This window comes from Camelina sativa, chromosome 8, assembly GCF_030686135.1.
Source record: "Camelina sativa cultivar CO46 ecotype springtype chromosome 8, ASM3068613v1".
Classification (NCBI taxonomy): Eukaryota; Viridiplantae; Streptophyta; class Magnoliopsida; order Brassicales; family Brassicaceae; genus Camelina; species Camelina sativa.
Genome location: NC_141887.1, coordinates 3,966,622 through 3,989,112, shown reverse-complemented (window position 1 = coordinate 3,989,112; position 22,491 = coordinate 3,966,622). Strand labels below are relative to the sequence as shown.

General features: G+C 38.5%; 2 protein-coding genes and 1 non-coding gene across 3 annotated transcripts; all 3 read right to left on the bottom strand.

Moving 5' to 3' along the window:
- Window positions 1-611: 611 nt before the first annotated feature.
- LOC104706094 (5-methyltetrahydropteroyltriglutamate--homocysteine methyltransferase 1) lies at window positions 612-5,402 on the bottom strand. Its single transcript, XM_087462235.1, has 12 exons — window positions 4,989-5,402; window positions 4,028-4,394; window positions 3,832-3,919; window positions 3,404-3,531; window positions 2,916-3,307; window positions 2,646-2,809; window positions 2,467-2,547; window positions 2,216-2,382; window positions 2,015-2,120; window positions 1,649-1,899; window positions 1,361-1,562; window positions 612-1,264 (listed from the first exon to the last, which is right to left on the bottom strand). Exons 2-12 carry the CDS (start codon window positions 4,375-4,377, stop codon window positions 896-898), a joined length of 2,298 nt encoding a protein of 765 aa, XP_087318361.1. The 5' UTR covers window positions 4,378-4,394; window positions 4,989-5,402; the 3' UTR covers window positions 612-895.
- A 2,777-nt stretch (window positions 5,403-8,179) lies between these two features.
- Window positions 8,180-14,070, bottom strand: LOC104706092 (uncharacterized). Its single transcript, XR_015564060.1, has 3 exons — window positions 13,778-14,070; window positions 9,933-13,342; window positions 8,180-9,568 (listed from the first exon to the last, which is right to left on the bottom strand). It is a non-coding gene; the product is annotated as an uncharacterized LOC104706092 (transcript).
- Window positions 14,071-14,254: 184 nt separating this feature from the next.
- On the bottom strand, window positions 14,255-16,611 carry LOC104706088 (uncharacterized). The gene is made up of 3 exons (XM_087462227.1): window positions 16,438-16,611; window positions 14,866-16,120; window positions 14,255-14,612 (listed from the first exon to the last, which is right to left on the bottom strand). The coding sequence occupies exons 2-3, from the start codon at window positions 16,065-16,067 to the stop codon at window positions 14,501-14,503; spliced, it is 1,314 nt and encodes a 437-aa protein (XP_087318353.1). The 5' UTR covers window positions 16,068-16,120; window positions 16,438-16,611; the 3' UTR covers window positions 14,255-14,500.
- Between the last annotated feature and the right edge of the window lie 5,880 nt (window positions 16,612-22,491).

The window sequence follows — 22,491 nt, the reverse complement described above, 5'->3', positions numbered from 1 at the left end:
TCGAGAAGCGAGAAAATACATAATCCCAGATTCGTAAAGCTTAATATAGATAAAACCTGGTTTCTATGTATGTACTTGGCTACAATCCAATATCATTCAGTGACAGTGATTGCTGCTTTTATAATCCATTTTAATACTACGATATGGCCGTTCTCCAAAAGCAAAAGAAAAATCTTACGAGCCAAAGTGGTGGACCACGAGACTGCAACCGAACATCAACCACCACTCACTCTTTGTGGGGGCAATTACTAGATTTTATTTTTTTGACCAACGCAATAAAGCAAATTGCAAATTGCAGAAACAAGTGTGGACTGACCTAAAGGTGACAGTACTGAGAGTACTAAAGCAAATTGCAGAAACAAAAATCTTGATACAAGAGCCACATGAATAGTAATACAAACAGGCCTATTTGAAGAACAGGCAACCAAGCGGCTACACTGATTGCGTTGGATGAAGAAGTAAAAAAAACATCCACGCGCCCAAAATGCTTGACGTCAGGTGAATGGAAAATATTTGTGGACTGACCTAGTGACAGTACTGAGAGTACTTGTTTCCTATGATCAAAATTGTTTCAGTAGCGTATACAAATTAAGAAGACGCAAACATAAATATTTGTATAAGAATCAATCCTCTTATTCCTTTTCAAGAGACTTTAGAAAAAAGACATTCCATCAGAGAAATATATAGGAGACAAAAAGAAAATCACAAACATTGCAGCAAATCCCAAAGGATGCTATATCCTCTCTCTCTCTCAACGAGAAGAAAAAACCATATGCATCATAATCTAACTTCTTCTAAAATATTCTTTTTAAGAAAGTTATTAAAAACCAAATAAAACACAACCATTTTATAGAGAAAGAGAAAAAACGTTTCCTTGTTCAAATCAAACTTTTCTTCACTTGGCACTGGCGAGCTGGGAACGGATAAGCTTGGCGGCATCAACCATGTTCTTGAGGGCGGGCTTAACCTCGGTGTACTTACGGGTCTTAAGACCACAGTCAGGGTTAACCCAAAGGATGTTCTGCTCTAGGACAGCAAGCATCTTGTTCACCCTGTCTGCGATTTCCTCTGAAGATGGTATTCTTGGAGAGTGGATGTCGTACACTCCTGGACCGATTCCAGCACCGTACTTCACTCCCTCACGGAACACAGAGAGAAGCTTCTCATCAGATCGGGAGTTCTCAATGGTGATAACATCAGCGTCCATGTCGATGATGGAGTGTATGATGTCATTGAAGTGGGAGTAGCACATGTGAGTGTGGATCTGCAAACAAAAACCACCAGAAGCACACAAGTTATGAGCAACCATGAAAGCGTTACGCTACGTGAAACTAGATAGTGTTGTTTTTTTGAAGCAAACCTGGGTGCTGTCTTGGACTCCACAGTTGGTGATTCTGAAGGAGTGAACAGCCCAGTCCAAGTAGAAAGCGTGCTCGGATTTCCTGAGTGGAAGTCCTTCTCTAAGTGCAGCCTCATCAATCTGAATGACACCGATTCCACCCTTCTCAAGATCCTCGACTTCGTCCTTGATGGCCAAAGCGATCTGGTAACAGGTTTCGTGCCTACAAAGTTTCCAAGCATGTCTTAGCCATTTTCTTTTCTTTTTTTGGTAGATATGCTTGCTATATATTATAGTAATTATATGTACCTGGGCTGGTCGTTTCTGACAAAGGACCAGTTAAGAATGGTGACGGGTCCGGTAAGCATACCCTTCATTGGGCGAGTGGTCATGCTCTGGGCCATTGCAGACCAGAAGACAGTCATTGCCTTGGGACGGCTCACATCACCGTAGATAACTGGTGGCTTGACACAGCGAGATCCATAAGATTGTACCCATCCGTTTGCAGTGAAGGCAAAACCAGACAACTGCTCCCCAAAGTACTCAACCATGTCGTTTCTCTACAAATTGTGAAAACACATCGCATCAGAAACAGCAAGTACAAGAACAAACTTTTGTACATTCCCACCACTTCAAGGGATCAGGAATAACGTAGAATGACTTGAAGAATCTCACCTCTGGCTCTCCGTGGACAAGAACATCGATGTCAAGTTCCTCTTGGAGGTCAACAACTTTCTTGATCTCTTCCTTGATGGCCTTGACGTAGTCCTCCTCAGAGACCCTAGTAAACGAAAAATTAGAGAAACCATAAGCATCAACAACAATATAAGGAAATGTGTGACACATTTGACCAAGAATTGAATTTAGGAGACTAACTTTTTCGCCTTGTACTCACGACGAACTCTCCTGAGCTCTACGGTCTGTGGGAAGGATCCAATGGTTGTGGTTGGTAGGATTGGGAGGTTGAGCTTCTTCTGCTGAGCATCTAGTCTAGAACTAACATTAGTTGCACGACGGTGGTCAGATCCCTTCAAAGCAGCAGCCTGAGAGAACAAGAATCACAATCAATAAGATTAGAAAAATTAAATCATTGAATGAGAACAGTGTAGGTTTGACATCAAACTTACAGCCTTCTGTACACCCTCGTTGGTGACTCTTGGGGAAGACCTCCTTGAAGCCAAAGCCGCAGCATTGGCAGAGAAAAGGGCCTGAAAGAAGAGAAATATTAGATTTCTAGAGTTTCAAAATTATTTCTACAGATAATTCAATGGTCCACTGCTAGAGAAGCATGTGGTGCAAAGAATACCTCATCCTTGTGACCAGCCAAAGCCTTGGCCAATGCATTCACTTCAACGACCTTCTGGGCTGCAAACGCCATCCATGACTTGATTTCATCATCAAGCTTAGTCTCGTTGATAAGGTCAACAGCGGTGTGGAGTAGGGAGCAGGAGGTTGAGACCACAAGCTTGTCTGCATAAATACAAAATAAATCAGATAAACAAATTCAATTATTCGTTTTTCAGTACTCCCCAATAGTGTTCGGTAAAAGGCAGATGATTCTGGAAGAACATATTACCTTTACCAACAATGCCCTCAAGTGCCTCCAAGGTGCTTAGAGACGCAGCAAAGTCATTGGCCCAGATGTTCCTTCCGTCAACAACACCAGCAAAGAGGTATTTTCCCTCGGGGAAACCAGCCTTGACCAAATCAAGGGTCTTGGTGCCACGAACCAAATCAAATCCAAAGGCAGTCACACCCTTCAACGAAGTTAGGGTCTTGTATGCCTCAGTAGGGATATCAGCGAAGTAGGTCTCCACGAGAACATTCAAACCAGAAAGAGTTGATTCAAGTTCATCGTAGGCACCGGTAAAGGCCTGGAGTTTGTGACCCTCAAGGTCCATAACAAGGACAGGCTCATCAAGCTGAATCCAGGTGGCACCAGCTGCCTTAAGCTCAGAAATCACTTCCCTGGACACAAATCAAAGTCATCATATCAATGTAATGTTAGAGGATCATAAGGATATGGATGGAATAATAAAAAGAAATATCAAAGTGATTTCTTACTTGTAGACGGGGAGGATTTTTGGGAGAAGGGAAAGGAGATCAAATGACTTGTCAACACCCTTGGCAGCCTTGGAAAGAAGCAAGTAAGAGACTGGACCAACAAGTACAGGGACGGTGTCAACACCAAGCTGCAAAAAATCAAGCATATCAGATCAGAACTTTTAAAATAGCAGGAAAACAAAAACTACTTTAGGTATACATAAGACTATCAGAGTCGGATGAATTTGTAACTACTTTTATATCAATTAACTGTAGTTTGTGAATATGCAACTGAGTATATTCATAACATATCAGCATCCTCAGTGAAACATTGCTCAATAAATCTGAGCTAAAACACTAAATCCTCAACGCCTATGATCTCTAATAATTAATCATCTAGCGGACAGCCATTGCCTACGAAATAGATAATAGTAAAGAAAGATACGTACTGCCTTGGCCTCCTTGTACTCATTCACGGCCTTGTGGGAAGCGTAAGTGAAGTTGACCTCAGGGCCCAACTCAGGGACGATGTAATGGCTGCATCAACAAAAGCAATATTACATTAGTACACAACTCAAAAAAAAAAAAAAAAAAAAAAAAAAAAAAAGACAATGTCAATGCAAGAGAGCAGCGATGGAGACTCACTAGTTGGTGTCAAACCACTTGGTCATTTCCATAGCGGGAACAGAGGCATTTCCTCTGGCCATGGAGAAGTAAACGTCAAGCCCGATCTCACCACTGGTGTATCCATACCTTGGTGGGACAGCACCAAGCATGGCGGTGGTGTCAAGAACCTGGTCGTAATGAGCAAAGGTGTTGCTTGGGATAAACTTAGTCCCAGCCTCAGACATCTGTTTCCAGATGGCAGACCTGAGATCAGCCGACACCTTCTGAAGATCCTCAGCGGTGCTCTTGCCATCCCAGAAAGACTCCAAAGCGAACTTGAGCTCTCTCTTAGGGCCCATACGTGGGTATCCAACAATGTGTGAAGCCATTTTGATTTACTTTATAACTGCATTTTTACACAAACACCAAATCAAAAATAAATTAATATCTAAAATCGTATATATAATAATACGTTTAATTATTAAATGATAAATTCACAAACTCCAAGAAAGCCGTAAAGCATGAAACGAAACTGATAGAATTACAAAATCACGTGTATATAAAAAGTTTATGCAGCTTTTTTTTTGTCGTTTCAATGATTGAGATAAACAGTGACGAGTCTACTCCAAAGTAGAATCGAAAACTTTCAGATCAGATTCACATGCGACATTTAGCGACACGAGATGATTTATAAAAGCAGATGTAAGTTATACGAAAACAGAAAACACGAATCATTTTTCAAAAGATGACAACAGATGGTAATCAGATCCAGATCTACAAATCGAACAACACGAAATAGCCAGATCTGAGTCCAATGAACTCACTCACCGATCAGATCTCGGTATATAAAACAAAACAGATCGCGGAATCAAAAAAAAAAAAAAAAAAAAAAAAAACGAGATAGAAACGAATCACTAACGAGGAGACGAAAAGGAAACGAAAAGAGAAAAGAAGCTAAATAAGAGAGACGTAGGGAAGCCATAGAAACTCGGAGACGTACCTCACGGAGGAAGAATCGGAGAGAAAGGGTTGGCTAAGAGGAGAAGGCGAAAGAGAGAGCGAGGAAGAAGAGTGGGCTGTGTGTGTTTATTTATAGCCAAAAACACAACACACTCTCTCTCTCTCTCTCCAAAATGATAGATCGTTGCCCTCTCTCTCTGTGTTAAAAAAAAAAAAGGAAAAAAAAAATATGTGTAGATCTGGTGGTGTGATATTTTCGATATTATTATTATTATATTTAATTTCCCGTCTATTATTTATTGGCCTATGTGTATTTTTCTGAAATTGATTCTACTGTTTATTTTTCAACAAAAAGTTGAGTATTGTTGTAGTAGGAGTATTTTTTTTTCTTCTTAATTGTGAATTTTGAGTACAGTATTTCTCACAACTGTAGAAATAATAATTTGTGGGTATTATTTAGTAGATCTAAGAAGATAGAAATATAACATATTTTATATGAAAAATAAACTTGAAATCATTATTGCCATCTTTTATAGAATGATTAAATTACCAAATGCCCTCCTAACTTTTTCAAGTTTTTCTATGGATTAATTTATGAACAAATTTTATAACATTTTTTTTAAAACGAATTTTAGTTGGGTATGTATTTTTATTTTTTAGCTTTAAAACTAAATGTAAGAATAAATTTCTAAATAAAATCTTGATTTAACTGACTAAAATATCTTAACTGAAAATGTCTTTTAGATTTTTCGGAGGTTAAAAATGAATAAGAATTATAAATGTTTAATCATATAATTAACGCATAATAAATAAATAAATAAAGTGAATTAAGAGAGATTAAAACGTGAAGAGGAGTTGGTGTACGTGACGTGCGAGAGATTAGTGAGTGGGTGGCAATGGGACCCACGGAGGTTGGTGAAGATTCACCCAGTTTTATTTTCACAGTTCTATTAACTTATACGACAGCGTTTTCTTAAAGGCCTGTTCCGCAGCGTTTTGAGTATTTCCAATTATACATCTATCTACTACTTGAAGAAAGAATATACTAATAGAAACTCCAATATTATGCTGGTAGCCAAATCAGTAAACACACACAAGTTTTTACTTGAACCGGTGTGGACGATCTTGTCTGGCCATTAGTCCCCATTGTTGTGTCAGATTTGGTAAAAACTAAAAACTCAATTGGTATACGTTTTTTTGGTAAAATAGAGTTCGAGTAGGTAAAGAAACAGAGGTTTACGGACCCACGGTGTATTTATATTATGGTCTAATAAGATTCATATGAGTATACGCGATGGATGAATGGTCTTAATCTTTTTTTGTTTTGCTGATAAAATTTGGCTACCAAACTTTGATTCTTGACCTTTATCAACCTCATACTTTTTGTGTTTCTTCTTAAATCCTTAATGTAAACTTTGGTAACTATATATGTTTTCACGTAGTGATTATCATCAATTCTGAATTCTATATAAGCTCTTTTGTGAAACTAACAGGAATATTCTTAAGCTTTGAATATAAAATTACCTTCAACCACTACCACAACTAATTTTGGAGTATCTTCCTCCTAATTGGCTAATTGCATGGGAAATACTGTATTTCAATTTCGAGTTTAAAAGGAATTTATCAATAAGATGTTATTGCTAACAAAACCAAAAAAGTTTTAAAAAGTCGGCGTCAGCGAAATGCTTATATGAAACCCATGTATATATATATATATATATATATAAATGCTTAATGTAACATAGGATGGATAAATTATAAACTATATAGTATATCGTATATCGTATATCGTATGTTTGATGATTTGTGTAAGCTAAAACTTTCAAAAACCGGTAATCACAAGAAATAAATTTGAACAAGAATTAATTACATGGGACTTTAAGTCTGCAGGACAGTTGCATATGCTTCCTCGAGACTGGCTTGTCGGTGGATGTAGATCTAAGTATGTACACACATTAATAAAGATAATCACACAGCTATTTATTGAAAGTGAAAGTGATACTTCCACTTTTTATATTATTTTACATGGTGTCCGACAGACCGAATTACATTTTTTTAACAATCCAAACGTTTTAAAAAGAAAAACACTTTTAAGAACTAACTACTGAAAATATAGTATCAATCTTTGTTTTTATTAATTTAATTAATATTAAGTTTCCAATTTTACAAAACAATATTTTCTCCATAGATATTTCCTAAACAATCGGCCTAATTAATAAACGACAATGTTTTTAAAACTGGACCAGAAGGTGAATCAGAAGTCTTTTGGGTTGTTCGATCAATTAGTCGGACCGGTTGAACCATAAGTCAATTAGTTTATTGGTTTGTTTATATTTTATGAATATAACATCTACTTTTCTATGAATATATGAACAAAACATACATAGTTAAGTATTAGCGATCAATATAACATTTTTACTTTTAGTACACATAGGAATTCTATACTACTAAGTACTAACAAAATACTTTCTATACTAATTCATATATCTATATTTGTAAGGTTGTACATTTTTTAAAAATACAAATTAAACATTAGTTTAATCTATAAAACAAATTACATTTTTTTATTAGTATAACGAATTATTGATTGGATCAATAAAATACGTCTTTACCAACTTTTTCTGGCCAGCTTAAGTTTGGTAAATCAGGTACTTTTAAATCGATAATACACAAATCACAAAATCCAAAAGTATTCTCCTTATTGCTGGCTTATAAAAAACTTTATGATTTTTTTTGGACAAAATAAAAAACTTTATGATTAAACTATGAAAAGGCATGCTTTTAGACATGTGAATTAATCAAAGCCACACATGCACACATTCTGTTGTGAATCAAAAGTTGTTGATAATTTTATATGGAATATATTTAGACTCAAAAGTTTATTTACATAAAAAATTCTCAAACACAAGGCAAATGCTTCGTACTTCGTAGTAGATAAGAGATGTACAACTGAATATGGAACCACCAAAATAATATCGTCAGCTCAACAGCATTACCGTCACAGATAGAGTCCATTTATTTTACAAATGCTCATAGACAAACCCAAACAGCAGTACACTTCATATTTCTCAGGTTTCAATACAAAAATAATTTAGAACAAATCCCACCCCAAAAAAACAGAGGAGAAAATATTTGAAGTCACAAACCAAAAACCCTGAAAAACTTCAAAATAGTTTCAAGAGATACAAATCAATCGAATCAATAAATATGAAAGCTGGAAAGAGGAGAAAAGGGAACACAGACAAACAAAAAACCAACACAAAGGGAGAAAACTTGGTACAAAAATTTGATTAGCGGCTTTCTTCTGTCCCCTTTTAAATCAGAGCACACCAGTCTATGGAAAAAACACAAAACCCCAGAAGTGCCCTATCATTACCATGTCACAAAGATATATTTACTTGAGTTGAGATGTATTACCCTTCGATTTTTCAATCTGAGTCACTCGAACTAGAACTTGAGCTTGAGCTCGAGCTTGACGAATTGGACTTACTCTTCTTCTTCTCCTCCTTTCCTTTTTTGATCTGCAATGTTTTCCTCCAATTTCGCTGGAGTTTCTTTGGACTCAGGACCCTGTAAATTCGCATCTGCTTTGCTCTCAGTCTCATCTTTAGCTTCCTCGGTCACAACTTCATCATTTAGTGTTACATTACTAGGACCAGCGGCTTCTGTGGGAATCACCACTCTTTCAGAGATTACTTCCATTGGCATCTCCGCTTTTGGTTCAGAAGGCTTGGAAATTTCCTCCAGGGATCGAGTTTCAACAGGCAAGACATCAGATGTGGTTATCTCTTTTGGTCTACTTTCCTCTTCTTTTTCTTCTTCTTTTTCGGGTGTGTTGTTCAGAGGAACGGTTGTATCATCAAGAGATCTTTCTTCAACCAAGGACTCTGATGGTTCGGTTTCAACTGCACACTTGGTTTCTCCAGACCCACCATTTGATTCAGGTGACTTTATTTGCACGCCCATGCTTTCTACAACAGACTGATTCATAGCACTATTTAGATCTTCCTTCGATGTAGCTTCCACAACTACTAAATCTGAATTGGTCTCTGTCGAATTTCCACAATTTTCTTGAGCCAATTGATCTTGAATGGCGCTTGGAAGAATAACATCCTCAACCTCAGATCCTTCATGGATCTGCTGGAAAGCAGAATCTATGTCTTCAACCGATCTCGCTTCAAGAACAGGCAGAGCTTCGGTCAATTCGTTGGCAGTGTCTGGTCCTACTGAAGATGGCCCAGGTTCAGAATATGTCACAACTTCCTTAATACTAAAGTCTCCAATCGTATCAAGTTCAGATAATAATCCTTCATCAATCTCTTTGATCTCGTCTGCCTCTTCAGTGATAACTTCAGGAGGACTTTGAGGTATTGCATGCAAGTCTGGAAGCTGATCTAATCGTTCCACCACATAGTCAAGCTCCTCATAAACACCATCTCGGAAGAACTCTGCCCTTGAGCCTTCACCAACCATAGGTGTCGTGTACTCGGGAGATTCTGCTGGAGATGAGGATGCATCAGACGTCAAACAAGATAACTCCTCTGTATCTTCAGGAGCATCGTGATACTCATGAAAGGTGATGTTGCGGGAAAAGACAAGACTACCTGCACGAGTTGGTACCTGCAATAACGCAGCACAGTAAGAAACAGATCTCTTGATTAACATATTGTAGAAAGAGCAAAAAAGTCCAAAAGTTTTGGAGGTATCAGCCTGTTGTTATTTCCAGTTCCAGCTACGAAACCACAAATCTAGATAACATACCATTATCCAATAAGAAAAAAGTATGTTGTTGCACATGAATCAACGAATCATGAAGTAATTGAACCCGTATATTCCCTCTATTATTCAGTATGTTGTGAAGTTAAGTATATCACATAGACTATCTTAAACTTAGACGATAGCAGCAGAAGATAGTGTATTATACTCATTCGAAAAGTGTTGTAATGATATGCATCTATGAGAGAAAATAAGTAAGATGACTTACTTCATCTTCACCAGGTTCAAGAGATGATTGTTCTACCACAGATTTATCTGACCAGGTCAGTTCTCTATCTGACTCAGATGGAGTTGTTTCTTCAGATCCCACATTTTGGGCACTGGCATTTACAGAGTCTACTTCGATATCCATTGTTTGGTCAGGGTGAGTTTCTTCCTCTGTATCAGGAACTGATGAATGAACTGGTTCCTGTTCCGATTGCAGAACATCTTCGTCATTAAATGAATGTGTCTCAACATACTCAACTGCTCCAGAAGACAAAGTGGCATAGCTGTCTATTGGGATGTCTGCATTGAATGTTCGAAGACTGGCTTCATCTTTTTGTTTCTCGGCTTGCTCTTCCTCGTGCACTATCTCTTCAGCTACTGACCTGTTTACAGAAGTTTCAGCTATGTCATGTACCACATCAGGTGATACTTCTAGTGCTGCCACATGCTCCCTCATATCACCAGATCCTAAAGGTGAACATGTATTCTCAACTGGGAGATTTTGTTCAACCATCCCTGTAGATACTACTTCCGCTTCTGTAGGAGAAACCAAGTCCACCAAAGATCCACTAACATCTTGTGTTCTGGTATCTACAGCCTCTCTCACATCTTCATGCAGCTCTTCCAGGTCAACTTGACCAGACACAGATAAAGAATCATCCTCCTGGTGATCAGCATTCTCGTTCTTATTAAAAGCCAGAGAAGATGGATCAAGTAAGGCATCCTCAAATTCAGACCCTGAAACAGTTGAGTTATTTTGACCATCAATTCCAACCTCCGCAATGGAATGGCTTGCCTCACCTGTAACATGTGTGATAGTCTCTCCTACTTCCCTTGTACTTGTTTCAGCCTCATCAGAAGTTGAATGAATTTCCACAGGACCTATGCTTTCAGAATAAACTTCATGTTCTCTCTCTTCATTTTCTTCTACTTCTTCCCCATTCTTTTCAGGTAGTTCTGTTTTGTAATCAGACGATACAGAAGAAAATGATGGGAATCTACTGCCTGAGGGAGGACTCGAATCGTAAACAGGTTCTTCGTGGTGGCCGTCCACCAAACCACAAAGAGCTTGGAATGCAGACTCATCAAGCGAGGGATGTGCAGTAATGAAAGATTCTTCAGCACGAGGTTCATCATGGTGAGAATCATCCTCCATCCCCCTTACCTCACGGATTTCTAATTCTCCAAAAGAAGGATGGGAAGAAGGACCTGATTCTTCATGAGGGTCAACTTTCCGTTCCGAAATCGACATTGCTTCATCTTCACTAATATCCGGTATCTTTTCTTCTTTCTCTGATAAAGATGAATCACTATCACTGGACTCCTCTTCATCAAGTTTTCTCTTATCAGAAGTTTCTCCTTCCATTATGTTTGATTGTTCTTGGTGTGTTTCTGCACGTCCCAGTATTATCTCAGCCACATCATGATGAAGATTCCTGCTATCAGCTTGTTCATCGAAATCAGAATCTTCAGACGAGTAGCTTTTTTCTTCATCATGATCAGAAGCTGAATGGATTTTTTCTTCATCATGATCAGAAGCTGAATGGCTTTTTTCTTCATCATGATCAGAAGCTGAATGGCTTTTTTCTTCATCATTGTCAGAAGCCACATCCTCTTTAGCGATTTCGGTTTGTCGATCAGCATCATGTTCATCCACCTTCTTTTCGTCATCCTCCAGTACTGTGCACACAGATTCAGTATCAGGAACAGAACTTACTTTTGATTCACTTACTTCACTGAGCTGCCTTTCAAATGGATAATAGCTCGATCCCTCATTTGCTAATCTTTCTAGCACAAAAAAGGGTCGTAGCCTATCATGCCTGGGACCTCCAAGCATCGATGGGCCCACACTGAAACTTTCATGTCTTCTGAACACTGCATCCTTTGGTTGTTGAGAAGAAAACTCTTCCTGGAAACCGTCACCCTTGAGGTCTGGCTTTTCTTCATTTGGCTCATATGGAAGATCAAATGGGTTTCGCCTCGCAAACATGATGGACGGGGCAGATCCAGGGATAGGTGGTAAACCCATATCATCATAGGAATCATATGGAGCATCAAATGGATTCTGCCTTGCAGTTGAGATTGGCGGCATATTAAAGGGAATATCAGCACTGTCAAAATCTATAAGATTTCTCTCTGCCATCAGTCTCATGTTGTGGCGAGCCCTTCTCCTGGCAATAAGATTCTCCAACCGTTGGTTTCTTTCAAGTTCAAGACTTCCTAGATCCATAACATTTTTTTGGTCAGCCTCTGTCCATTTGATTGCTGATTTACTTTCATCGTCCTTATCTTCCTTCTTTTTCTCTACCTCTTCTTCCTCTTCCTCTTCTTCTTCTTCTTCTTCATCATCCTCGTCCTCCTCATCATTCTCGTTGTCGCCTTCTTCTCCTTGACTTTCACTGTCAACATCAGACTCCATCCCTTCATCACTACTACTCCTGTGTGGCCCCTCTGAAGATGCATCTGATCCTTCACCATCTGCGATACCACGACCTGGGGCATCTGAGTGTAAAAGCGGATGAAGCTCGTCAAGCATCGGGATGATGTCTGTCATAGAAGCATCAGGTGAAGAACTTTCTGCACCATCAGACTCAGAATCCAGCGAGTCATCACGGTCCGCATCATCATCCTCATCCTCCTCATGTCTCATTGGTCTCCAAGGTGAAACTGGAGATACATCCAACTGATCTTCCTTCGAATCATCTACCATATCATCTAAAGATCCACCATTTGATCGTTCTGCAACCGAACCATGCATCCCATCATTTTCAATTAGTCGATCCTCAACTCTTTCTCCCCTCTTGTCCAACTCCAAAATAAACGCTTTCTCCTCAAACCTGACCTGAGTATCCCGTTTAACCTCATCAAGAGTCTCATCAACCAAAGGCCTGTAATCAAACGGTCGAACATCGTCCTCAACCTCACTGAATAAGCTTTCCCCAACTCTATCCGTATCATCATCATTCCCATCCTCAACTACTACGTCTTCCTCCTTGCTCACAAAACTCTCTACCGTAAAACTATTATCACCTCTCTCAAAAACAGTAGCATTAGCATTAGCATTAGCATCTCTCGATACCTCTGTTCTAAAAAGAGCAGCAGCCTCGTGGACAGTAGTAGTTTCAAGTTCTTCTTTTTCGATCTCAGGAATGTTTGGCTCTCCAAAACTCAAAATCGTGCCAAGCAAAAGAAAAGTACACACCAAAACAGGAGATGCAGTCACCAACGGAGAAAACAGAAGCGGGCAATATCTATGCAGGAAATACAAAAAACCAACGAATCCCAGAAGAAAGGGATGATTGCAAATCCATCTGTAGGACGTTCTGATCATAACCACAAATAATCTCCGAATCTGAACTCGGAACTCCGAACGATCACTGATCATCTCTTTATAACTTTTCCAGGTCGTTTCTGTATAAAAAAAAAAAATCAGATGATGAAGTTTCATAGCTTTACAGCTTAAAAATTCAAAATTTAGCAGCTTTGAATCGTAATTTAGAAGATTGAGAGATAAACAAACAAGATGATGAGTCCAATTTAAATCAAAATCGAAAATTTTCAGATCAAATCACAACATTTAAAATCGGATCTAACGAACAAGAGCTCAGAAAGCGAATCATAGACAACAGAGATCGAGGATCAGATCCAGAAAATGTAAAAAAAAAAACAATATACACAGAATCTGTATTACGGTGATGAAGTCACTCACCGGGGTGGTACGAGCAAAACAGATCACGGACAAAATAAAATCAAAAGTAAGATTTAAAAAAAAAAATAAATAAATAAACACTGACGAAATGAGAGAGAGGACGTGGGGAAGCCATGGAAAAGCGGAGGAGACGTTACCTTACGGAGGAGGTTGGAATTGGAGAGAGAGAAGAAAATGGTTGACTATACAAAAAGATGGCGAGCAAAGAAGAGGAAGAAGAAGCAGAAGCAGTGGGCTAATTGTGTTATTGTTGTTGTTGTTGTTGTTAGCTTTCTTTACAGCAAAACAAATGACTTTGGTTGGGTGTGGTGGGCTCTTTTTTTGTATCTGTCAATTTTACGAGAGTTGGCTACTTTCGGCACTATGGTTTAAAAAAAGATAAAAAAAAAAAAAAAAAATCCAATTCTAATTTGCAATTTATAAGATACACACAAAAACAAGTTTCAGCAATCATCATGTAATGTTTTTGACTTTTGAGTTAGAAGTACAAACATTACATGTGACATGTTAATTGTTATATGAGTTTAACGATAATAATCTTTACGAGGTGCTCTCATTACAACTATTACTGTACTCATAAATGTTTTATAAATCATTCCTTGGCAAATGTAAAATTTTTATCTTTGTTATCGTGTCTTCAAATTCCCATACCATGGAAACAAAGATTCGTAATACAAGCAGTCACTTAACATGATCCGATACAAAAGACCAGATGTCTCTTGGCCACGAGCTTATGGTTGTCACAGAGCGATATTAGAGAGCTCAGACATAACTGAGAGAAATTTGTTAAGATGATTTTGACTACTACATGCCACTTCTAGATCGTTTTGGAATAAACTCAACTAAATGTTGGTGCGGGTTTAAGTCTCCCAATCTTTCATCTTCTTGCTCCCCTTTGGTTTTGCAATAGGAGCATCCATGCCTGCCATTTTCTTGTTGTTTTTCTCGCGTAGAGGATCATTGGAAGTCCACCTGCACAATCATTCATTACGCAAGCAAAATGTCAAAATCTGCACCTCATTAAACGAAAGAACATATGCAAGATTCTCCCAACATATCCCAGTTTACATTTGCATTCAAAGATTCAGTTCAGTTCTCAGCTTAATGTTTCTAAGTAAATGCTATATAAATCAGATTTCAGAAGCCTAAATGAGAGCTATTTTCATATCAAGAGTCTATCCTAACCAAATGCAAGAAAAGAAACGCAGAAAGCAAATAAACTTACGGGTTACTCCAATCTGTTGTGTCCTCATTGACAAGGTGAGTCCATTTAGTTCTTCCACTGCGACCAAAGTGCTTGACTTGCATAACTTTGGGGAGAATCGATTTGTCCAACCTATCTTCTCCAGTTGGAGCAGAGAAGTCGCGCTGAAATATACCATCAGTCCCAGCAGAACCTGCCTCATCATCATGATCTGCCTGGAAGAAGGCACCCTTGTGGTAGTATTTTTGCATAAAGTTCCACTTCTTTTTAGGTTGAGCAGATGAAGGTTTCGGATTCTTCCTCTCCCATTCTCTCCTCTCCTTCTCTGTCATATTCCTCAACTTCTCTATTTCTTCCCTCTCTCTTAGCATAGCTTCCCTTGCATCTCTTTCTCTCTTGATCCTACCGATCTCTCTTGTCTTCCAGACTTCATACTCCTCAGCTTCATTGAGTTCATCATCAGTTTCCACATCTCCAATATTTGCTTCTTCCAACAGCATGTTCTTCCGTATCTCTTCATCTTTTCTAACTTCCTCAACAACTATTTGCTTTGTCTCTACTTTCCTCATCTCCAGTTTTCTCTTAGCTAATTCCTCGAGAGCTTCTTCTTCAGCCTCAAGCCTCTCACGCTCTGCTATGGTATCTCTCTCAGATTTTGGTACAAAAACAGGCTTGATCATGGCAATACCAGGCATGCCATCCTCTGAATCAGTCTCGTACTCAGACTCCTCCTCCTCCTCTTCTTCCTCTTGTAACTCATCTTCTTCTTCTAAAGGAAGCAGAGCAGCCTCCTCTTGCGCTCTTTTAAGATTCTTCTCTCTAATTCTTCTTCTTCTTTCTTCCAAAGCATCTTCATCATCATCATCATCGTCTCTATCCTCTTGATTCCTTTCTTCTTCTTCTTCAGTAGATACAACCTTAGCTTTTCTAATTCGCCTATGATCAGCTCTAACTTCGTCACGGTCTTCAACTCTGGTCTGAGCTAAACGGCGCAGCCTAGGATCATCCTTCCTAGAAACCCCTAAATCATCATTCTTTGGAAAAGCTCTATCCAAAACAGAAACGGTCTGCATCCTGACATCGTCATCATCTTCGGCTTCCTCAGCCCACTCCGGAGCTTTTCCAGGCCAATACCTTCTCACTCTAGTCTGTCCAATACCACCTCGTAGTTTCTCCCTTACAGCAATTGCAGCATCACTACTCACCCCCGCCGTGACAAACATATTTTGCACTTGCGAGTAACCCCAAACTGAATTATATATAAAGCTATCTGTTTCTGCAGCATCAAAACAAAACAAAGGATTTAGATTCAAGCTTTTTGCATCATTTAGTAATTTCTCCAAATCGAAGATTGCAGTTTTTTTTTCACGAAATAAAAGGCAACAAGGGGATCAAACTCTTTGGCAAAAGCTTGGATCGACGGAGTTAGAAAACTAAATCAGCACACAAATTAACAATCAAAGACGACAGAGTATACAAATCAGAAACCTAAATAAATAAATAAAGCGAAGCTCGATGGTTCGGGAAGAGAGAACAAAGAAACATAAATAAACCAAATCCAGAAGAAATTGACGACAAAATAAACGAACTTACAGTTTTGAGAAACCTGTACGGCCATATAATGAAAAGATTGCAAAATCTGGGAAACAATGCGAAAGGATCCCTAAGCAATTGTGCGGGGACGAAGGAGCAGAAGAAGACGGTGGAAAAACATTTAAGCCATGCAATAACTTATAAATTCGATGTCAAAAGAAACCCGTCATCAACACATTTAGATTGAAACTCTATTGGGCTTTAATGGGCCTTTTTAAGATTGGTTTATCTATTATCTTATATTGCTTTAGTGTGAAAATCAAATAGAGTATTTGTATATGTAGTATTATCTTCTTTTTTTAATTAATAATTCTATTTATCTCCCAAATGGGCTGGGCCGAGAAATACAATTTTGATCCAGTTACAAAATAGGTTAATCGGAAAAGTTGTCGGAAAAGGGAAAAAAGCTCGGATCCTACTGAAACAGTTCATGCACTTTATCTAAAAATTTTGACCGGAAGCAGAGAGTCAGAGCATTAACTCCGGTGGATTCAAGGTCTACGGCTTTGCAGCGACATCAAGGGATCAGAAACCAAAGATGGAAGAATCCGGTTTCTGTCAGTGGTCCTTTTCCGACGAGCCACCAACCCACTACAGACCTCCCAGAATGCCCAACTCTCCGACAAGCCGGCTCTGCGTTGTCAGATCCCGACCTAGCAATCTGACAACTTCATATCTATCCCTTCTCTCCCAGATCTTAGCTTCTCCGATCTCCCCTGAGCATGAACTGAGAAAACTGGTCCGGTGAAGACAAAATCACGGCAGCTACAGCGGTAGATGGCTCACTCCAACCTTCTGCAACCAAAACCCGCAACAGCCATCTAAGATCTAAAAAAACCTACCGTTAATCACCAAGACGAACAACGCTTCCCCACCTCTCCTTTTGCCGACTTCCGCCGTAGCCACAGAATCCAGATTGACGAGCGAGCCGTGAGAAACTCCGATGCTACCTTCCGGCGTCTTCAAACCAGATCCCGACTACGAAGCTCCTCTTTCGTCAGATCGGAACCACAACTACATCGACAGAAGGAGAACCCCACCACCGCTGACAGCAAAGCAGAACATGCTCACTCCTGGATCTTCCTTGAATTAATCTCGACCGCTGAACATGAGGACCATAGAAATTTATATACAAGGGGGAGGGAGAAGAACAGCCTCGTCGCCGGAATGGTAAACGGAGAGTTCAACCCCCTCAAATCTACTCTGGCAGCTAGGGTTTTCTTTTTTTAAAGAGATATGTAGTATTATCTTGTACGAATGAAGAGAAGACACTGACAGATATCAAATACGTAACAGAATCAAACATAATATAGCGATCCGAGTAACAATGCAATTTTTTTGAGACATGCCTCCAATAAAAGCAAGTTCGAATATATATATATATATATTAATCTCTGGAGCTGATAATTAATCTCCACAAGAAAAAAAAACTTCAACAATAAAAAGCATGTCTCAGTTTATTAATATGGTAACAAGAGTACAAGAGTTTAGGAAGTTACCGAAAGTGTGAGAACTTATGATCTGAACAATGAAACAACAATTTCTTTAAACTCTCTTTTGATTAATAGAAAATCTGTTTACAAGTTTATTCTAAACAATTTTCTAATCTCTCAAAACTCTCTTTAAAGAAACCTCACGCTCTCTCTAAGTTCTTAGCTCTTTTCTTTTCTTAAAGACTAAAACTTAGTAGCTAGGTTAACTTTCTCTTGTTTGTGCTAAAGCTTACAATCAGCCTTTTCACCCTATTTATAGAACTAGGCCTATGCCACACAAAGGACAAACTACCTATTTTAATCCTAATAGGAATTGGACAATTTCTTTTTTTTTTCTTTATGAATTAGGAAATTTTCCTCTTTCTTCATGTTTACATTCCTATTGTAAACATGAAACTCTTTGATCTTCTTAGAAGCTTCTTGGACATTCTAATCCTGTGTAAATCTTCCAGCTTTATAATTGCCGACATAAATAACTCGATACTCTATTCTTGTACTAGTGTTGAGTCCTTCTGAAATAGTTCATCCTCTTGTTCAAATGTTGCATCTTCAATCTCCCTCTTTTTAACTTTGTGCTTCTTAAGCATAAGAATTTTGTGGTTGGTTTAGACTTAAAACAAATAACTTTAAACCATAGTCAACCGTTCAAAACATAAACCAAAATGATCACCGAACCATAGTCAAACATTCAAACACAATGAACCAAAATGATCGCCAAAAATCGGAAGTTTTAATGAAAACACAAAACTCCCCCAGAATCTCAGACCAGCACCAAACACATAAAAACACTCCCCCAAAATCTCAGACCAGCTCCTTCTCCCCCTGCTTGAGAAAACAACAGTTAAAAACATCTCAAATCGTCTTGGATAGTGGATGATTCTGTATGAGCCTCTGTAATACTTCTGTAAGTCTTTCCAGAGCTTGTGCTTTATCAACCAATGCTTCATACGAAATCTCAACATCCTCTTGACCAATGTGTGGCACACGAATGCTACCTAACTGAATAACCTCAGAAGTAGAAGAAAATCCCTCATCAGGTTGCCTGCTATCTGGACATACTGGTGTCGACTCTTTTACTCTCTGGAATCAGTTTATGCTTAACATCATAGATATGTCCTGCTTTGGCATTCTTTGTATAAAACTCAGCATACACATCTTCCTCTTCATCTGACCACTCAAGCGGACCTTCTTGAACTCTAAGAGTTTCAAAGATTGTTCTCGGAAATACCACATAGCGAGTAGGATCTTTCCAACTTATGTTCATAATCTGATTATAAAGCAACTGCCCAAAATCAAACAGGATGCCCTTGATAATCTTGTAAACTACCCGAGCTCACTTAACCGAAAGATGATTCTTGTGTTTCTAGGGAACCCAATTGTATGCTGCCAACATTAAAAGAGTTGCACTCTCCTAAGGTAGATCCGCAACTTTTAAATAAGCCCAAGTCGACTTGTCTTCACCACTTTTAAAAACTCTGCAAGTTCATCCGTACTCAACTTATCTATTGCTGTATCAGCTTTCTTCTCAGCTCTAGTCAAAGGTGCAATATTAAAAGCTTGATTAATTGCCTTAGGAGAAAATTCATACCAATGTCCCCTCACAAACACTTGAACACCATCCCTAGCCTTTCCATTTGGCAAATTTGCATAACATTCACAAATAATCTCTTTGACATACACCGAAGGATCATGAATTGTAGGTCCAAGTCCTAACGACAATATCTTCTCAATGAACCCAAACTCATCCTTTTTAGACATATCCAATTGTCTCTCAGCCGTAAAATTCCTAGAAAAGAACTGAGAGTACCTTAATTTTGCTGCTTTGGAGACAAACACATCAGATTGAAACCCAGATTTAGCCCAAACATTTCTAGCACTTGGTTCTGCAGATCTTGGTCGTTTTGACTTGCAAGCCGATTTCTTCTTGCTAGCGGATGCCACTTCTCTCTGTTTCTTGCTTCTCTGCTTCTCTGCATGTCTCTCAATCTGCTCATGTACAGAGATTTCTTCAACCCCAAATTCTGTATCAGACTTCGAAACAAGATCCTTCTTTTCTCGCTCGCCAACAAACTCCACCTCGTCATCAATTGGATTTTCTCCTTCGAGATCATATACCCCTTGATCTACTTGATTCGTCTATGATTTTCCTTTAAATGAATCATCATCGCTGTCGAATCTATACGGCACAATACTTGGTTGAACTTCTTCATCGTTATTTGACTCATCAACCAACTGAGGTCGATTAAAAATCCCATCACCTCGAGACATCTCTGACTTCCTTGCTCTACGCATCAATCCACTTCGAGTCACCCCTACCATCTCCGATTCGTTCTCCCTTTTTTTTACCAAGTTTTTTTTTTCGACACACACGAAGTGCCTCTTGACTTCCCCTTTTTAAAATAAATATATCAACAAAAAGATTTTTTTAAGAACTTTTGGAAACTTCAACCATCTAAATATTCTCCTAAATATTGAACAAATCTTTCTTTTAATAAGCCCAAACTATAACCACTGGTTTTCTCAATCCATACTCGTTTTTAATAAACCAACAAAAAACCTTAACAACAACTTTTAACATGCACCAGATTCTTAACCCCTATCTCCTCTTGTACAAGGTGTTGAACCATCATGTGACTGATTCACATCTCACACACCCCAATCGAATTTCTTAATGTAGAAAATCGATTAAAGTCAAGAGCTTTTGTGAAAATATTAGCTAATTGTTCCTCAGTATCAACATGCTCAATCACAACTTTCGTTCTTTCAACTAGTTCTCTGATGAAGTGATGTCTCACATCAATGTGCTTTGTTCTTGAATGTTGAACTGGATTTTTAGAGATATCAATTGCACTCCTATTGTCACAATACACTTGCAGCTCCCCTGAATCCATACCATAATCTGCTTCATCCATAACAACTGAGTACAACAACTCCCCATTGCTATATATTCTGATTCAGTTGTAGACAAAAACACTGAATTTTGTTTCTTACTCAACCAGGCTATTAAATTGTTGCCTAGAAAGAAACATCCCCCACTAGTGCTTTTTCGATCCGTTATACTTCCTGCATAGTCTGCATCACAGTAACCAACTAAACCCTTGTTTGAACCTTTAGAATACCAAATTCCAAGATCAACAGTTCCTTTAACGTACTTGATAATTCGCTTGACTGCTTCAAGATGAGACTGTTTAGGTTTTGACTGATACCTTGCACATATACCCACACTGTAACTCAAGTCTGGCCTACTAGCGGTAAGATATAACAAACTACCAATCATCCCTCTAAATTGCTTGACATCTACATCCTTGCCATCAACATCTCTTGATAGTTTCAAAGTAGTACTCATAGGTATCAAGGCTTCTTTGCAATTATCCATCTGGAACTTTTTAAGAAATTGTCTAGCATAGGTACTTTGTGAAATAAAAATTCCTTGATCTGATTGTGTAATCTGCAATCCGAGAAAATACTTTAATTCTCCAACCAGACTCATCTCAAATTCTTGTGTCATACAACTCACAAACCTATCCACCAACTCCTTTGAAGTACTTCCAAAGATAATGTCATCAACATAAATTTGAACCATCATGAATTCATCACCTTGTTCCAAAATAAACAGAGTCTTGTCCACACTTCCTCTGTTATAGTTTTGTTCCATAAGAAAACTAGTCAGCCTTTCATACCAAACTCTTGGAGCTTGCTTCAAACCATAAAGAGTTTCTTTAGTTTATATACATACTCAGGCCTAACTGGATCTTCAAAACCTTTGGGTTGTTCAACATATACTTCTTCTTGTAAAATCCCATTCAAGAAAGCACTCTTAACATCCATCTGAAAAACTTTGAAGTTCAGAATACAAGCCATTCCTAGAAACAGTCCTATTGACTCAAGTCTTGCTACTGGTGCAAAAGTTTCTTCAAAATCTACACCTTCGATCTGCGTATACCCTTGTGCAACCAATCTTGCTTTATTGTGAACCACAACACCACTCTCATCAATCTTGTTTTTGAAATTCCACTTAGTACCAATGATATTCACAGATATTGGTCTACGAACTAGTTCCCAAACATCATTACGCTCAAACTGTTCCAGTTCTTCTTCCATGGCTATAATCCAAAAATCATCTTGAACAGCTTCTATATGATTCTTTGGTTCGATTATCGACACAAAACACTCATAGAAAACGGTTTCTAGAGTTGTAAAGTAACTTGTCATCTTCTTAAAGTCAATCTGCACTCCTCGTGTCTTCATTTTCTCATTTAAGTCTCCAATGACATCATATGCAAAATGATTCTTATGAACTTGTTGTACTTCTTCTGGTTTTGTAACAAGAATGTCCAACTCAGAAACTTCATTGTGTGTTTTAGTGATGTTTACCTGTTCTGAATCACTGTCTGAATCATCATCTCGTACATCTACAGATTGATCATCAAAAACTACATTCACTGATTCCATGATTAAACTTGTACGCCTGTTGTAATCTCTAAATGTTGTACTACTCTCGACATAACCCAAAAACATGCCTTCATCACTTCTGGAGTCGAATTTACCAAGATAATCCTTG